The sequence below is a fragment of the Hypomesus transpacificus genome, unplaced genomic scaffold (assembly GCF_021917145.1).
Source record: "Hypomesus transpacificus isolate Combined female unplaced genomic scaffold, fHypTra1 scaffold_172, whole genome shotgun sequence".
NCBI classification, from domain to species: Eukaryota; Metazoa; Chordata; class Actinopteri; order Osmeriformes; family Osmeridae; genus Hypomesus; species Hypomesus transpacificus.
Window position 1 is genome coordinate 273,981 of NW_025813729.1, and position 3,948 is coordinate 277,928.

The following is a 3,948-nucleotide window of genomic DNA, read 5'->3' on the forward strand; positions in this document are numbered from 1 at the left end:
ACCTGCCCACCGATCACAAAAGTAACATGAGAAAATTAAGTGTTTCAGAAATGTGTCTGGATGTCCTTAACACTTCATTTGGGGGTTTCCGTGTCTGGCAACTGGACTCTATCACGAGGTGTTGATTTTGTGAGTCATGTTGAACTTTGGCCAATATTAACAGTCGACTGACATCATTATACGGGGCAGTCTTTGAATTTTACTAATACTTCTAAAATGCACCCCAAATACAAACTTGCACAAATATACAGCAGATACAGCTACTACACTAGGCCTACCTGCGAAGTTTGCGCATGCTTACAATACCCTACATCCTATATACAACCATGTGTCACAAGTCAAAAATTTATTTAAACGCCTACACTAGAAAATATTTCGTTGTCAACTTACGCAAATGTGAAAAACTTCGATATAATAGCAAGCCCATCGTATATTTGCAGCTGTAGCGCCCGCTAAACAACGCAGTTACACATTTTAAAAGTATGAGGGAGGGTAACAAATCTTCCATAGTAACCGTGTTCGAATTGTGTGGTTGGGTGAGGGCTATCAGCCTCGTGACGTTTGTGTGGAAGTGTGACTGGAATGAGGATTTTAGTAAATAGGTCTGTAATTCTAGGGTTGTCAATTCGGGCGTGCATGCCGCCAGCTACAAGAATATGCCACTTGTTGAGATACGCAAAATAAAGATAAAATAATCAACGACAGATATTAAGTCACAGTCAGTTTGAATTACCACGAATATGGACTGTTGGAATAATTCTGCGTGATATATGTTTCTGTAACTCAGAAAACTGCCCTGCACACTTTACGTATTGATAACAACACATAGTAGCCTTACAACTATGACTGACAAGGGAGAATAAGTCTCTGACTGCATTAAACCAGTTTCTCAACAGAGCATGCTGGCAGTTTCACTCTTTGCACTAGAGGCTATATTGGTGCACAGATAAAGATAGAGGGGTGAGCATGCGCTGGAGGGGTTGTCGAAGAATCAAGTAAATACAATTGGAGCTTAAACCTAGAGTGGTGTCGGCGGTGACGTCACGGCCCTACATTGAGCTCGGGCTGAGTTGTAGTGAGGAGGTAGATAGAGGTGCGTCGTAGTAAAGTACACAACTGCAATGAACTTCTCATTGTAACCTAGCTGTTTTGTGGATGATTGGCAAGGTGGAAACTACAATATCATTTGCTATATTTTTTTCTACAAAGCAAGAATACACCAAAGGACATTTGGAGAATTTGGTATTTATATTTTTTTGCGAACTATGTCGTCCGCAGCGGTCGCTGCCTCGAGAAGGCAGTCGTGTTATTTGTGCGATTTACCCCGCATGCCATGGGCGATGATCTGGGATTTTACCGAACCAGTTTGCAGGGGATGTGTCAACTATGAGGGAGCCGACCGGATTGAGTTTGTAATTGAGACTGCCCGACAGCTTAAAAGAGCTCATGGCTTCCAGGAGGGCAGATCCCCGGGACCAGGGAAACCTCAACACTCAGGGAAGGACATACAGCCCATCAACCATTCGGCTGGAGACCCTGGTTCGCGACCACCACAGCCTCTGGATCGCTATCCTCTGTCAGACCGACCGCCGAGACTGGGACCGGAGTATCAAGCGAGGCAATCGAATGGCATGCCTGTGCCAAACGGATTTCCAAAACCAGACGATCCGCCTGAGCTGAACCGTCAAAGCCCCAATCCTCGCAGGACTAGCACGGTTCCTCCTAATTTGGTGCCTTTGGTTAACGGGAGCATGCCCCAAGTACACGCACCCAATGGCCGTCCTCATATGGGCATGCCTGGCGCGCTGGTGGCGCCTGGCCCCGGGGACCATGGAAAGCGCTCAGAGGATATGAAAGACAAGCACAGACCGGATAGCATGTCAGACATGTCTGATAGTCACAAGCGGGCTGAAGAATGGATGGGCAGGGGCAAAACGGTTAGGGATTTGATGGCGCTCCACACATTCGACAACCGGTTCAAGAAAGACCACGCGGCAATGCAACGGGTTATGGGATATGAAACGAGCGCAACTTCCTCAAAACCAGGTAGTTTTTTTTTCTTTGGTGGAATATGCTTTGCTTTTTTAGAATAACAAAACAGGAACTACTCATGAAAAATGTCGTCGTCAGCAACTTTGCGCATGGTGTTGACTAGCGCTCTTCAACTGAATGCTGAGACTACTTATGTGTGTTTCATAACACTCATGCTGCTGACATTTAACCCATTACAGTTTTATTACATCTGCATATTTTGGTTTTGCATGTCAAATTATGTGCAAAAACAGTCGTCAATGGAAGCATATGGTGTATTTTTACGCATCAATATTTACAGTGGCAGGGTCATATGCTCCTCTGGTGGCAAGTGTTTGTTAACTCTTTCAACCCCCCTCCCTCCTCCCCTCCCCCTCCCTCTTCCTCTTCAACAGACAGGGGGAAGCACCCGCGGAGCATGAAGAGGAAAGCTTCTCCGGAACCAGACGGCGAGGTTTGTACCCCTAAGATGAACGGGGGCGAGGGCCAGCCCTGGCTCCCCTCACCCTCCGAGGTCCTGAAAATGCCCCCAGCTTCCCTCCCCGGCTTCTCCGCCGCTCCCCCCTCCACCATCTCCCCCCACTCCCGCACCACCCCTCCCGAGGCAGCCACAGCCCAGAATGGCCAGTCACCGATGGCGGCGCTCATTCTGGCCGCCGACAATGCTGGCAACACAGGCTCGCCCAAGGACGTCAACCAGGTGCATTCCACCACCGCCGCCGGCCGGCGCAACAGCGGCAGCCCTCTTTCCCCCTCTGCCAACCAGAGGAGGATGACCCAAAGGGAGGTGCTGGGAGTAGGGGGGACCACTACGGCCACCCCACACGTTCCAGGGGGCATGGACCCCCACGGGGTGCCCCCACAGAGCATTCCGGACTCGTCGGTGCCCCCAGGCAGCGTGCCGCTGTGCTGCACCCTGTGCCATGAGCGTCTTGAGGACACTCACTTCGTTCAGTGCCCGTCCGTGCCCTCTCACAAATTCTGTTTCCCTTGCTCCAGGGAAAGCATCAAGCAGCAGGGGGCTACTGGCGAGGTGTACTGCCCCAGTGGGGAGAAGTGCCCGCTGGTGGGCTCCAATGTACCATGGGCATTTATGCAGGGAGAAATAGCCACCATCTTAGCGGGGGACGTGAAAGTAAAAAAGGAAAGGGACCCTTGATTTCACCAGCTTTTCTAAAACTATGACAACAATAACAACAAACCAATATACAACAAGTACAACTGAATACGAATCACATGCATACCCATGCAAAAGAAACTGACGGACATGTACATATTGGACACAAGGGAAGTGTATACTTCGTAAACATGGCTGTATAATATTTTTTTTTCTTTCTTCTTCAATGAATTGTGTTTCTATATTTTTTGAAGATAAAGGTATGTACTCATCATAACAGACCAGACTACTCCCCCTCCCCTTTCTCTCTATGTACTATTGGTGTACTTTTAGGTCCGGTGGCAGTCCCTGTTAAACATAGAATGTGACTAATACTACTCTACGAGCACTTGGCAACATTTTAATGCTTCTAGCTGTACTTGTATGCACTTGTTTAAAAAAACTTGCCAAATACAATTTCTGACCTTGTAATAATACATCCAGTGTCTGTGGTTTGCTTATTTTCCATAACCAGCGAGGCTACATGAAGACGATTGATATTCCAAGTATGAGTCACTGATAATTGGTGATGCAACACCTTCAACAAGAACAAACTGGGACCCAGTGGGGTGTGTGAGTGGGAAAGTAAAGGGAAAGGAAAGAGAGACATAAGAAACAAAACAGGTGACTTGGGGGAATGCAGTCTTTGAACTAGACATTTGAAACTTTTGATTTGGAATGACACAATATACCATAATGCACGGGGTTAATCATTGTGGATTGTGTCCAGTTTGCTATGTTATGAGTGAGCACTTACTGAT

At 47.5% G+C, this 3,948-nt stretch overlaps 1 protein-coding gene across 1 annotated transcript; it reads left to right on the forward strand.

Moving 5' to 3' along the window:
* The first annotated feature begins 1,027 nt into the window (after window positions 1-1,027).
* On the forward strand, window positions 1,028-3,624 carry LOC124489114 (interferon regulatory factor 2-binding protein 2-B-like). Its single transcript, XM_047051766.1, has 2 exons — window positions 1,028-2,046; window positions 2,427-3,624. The coding sequence occupies exons 1-2, from the start codon at window positions 1,266-1,268 to the stop codon at window positions 3,188-3,190; spliced, it is 1,545 nt and encodes a 514-aa protein (XP_046907722.1). The 5' UTR covers window positions 1,028-1,265; the 3' UTR covers window positions 3,191-3,624.
* Window positions 3,625-3,948: the final 324 nt, after the last annotated feature.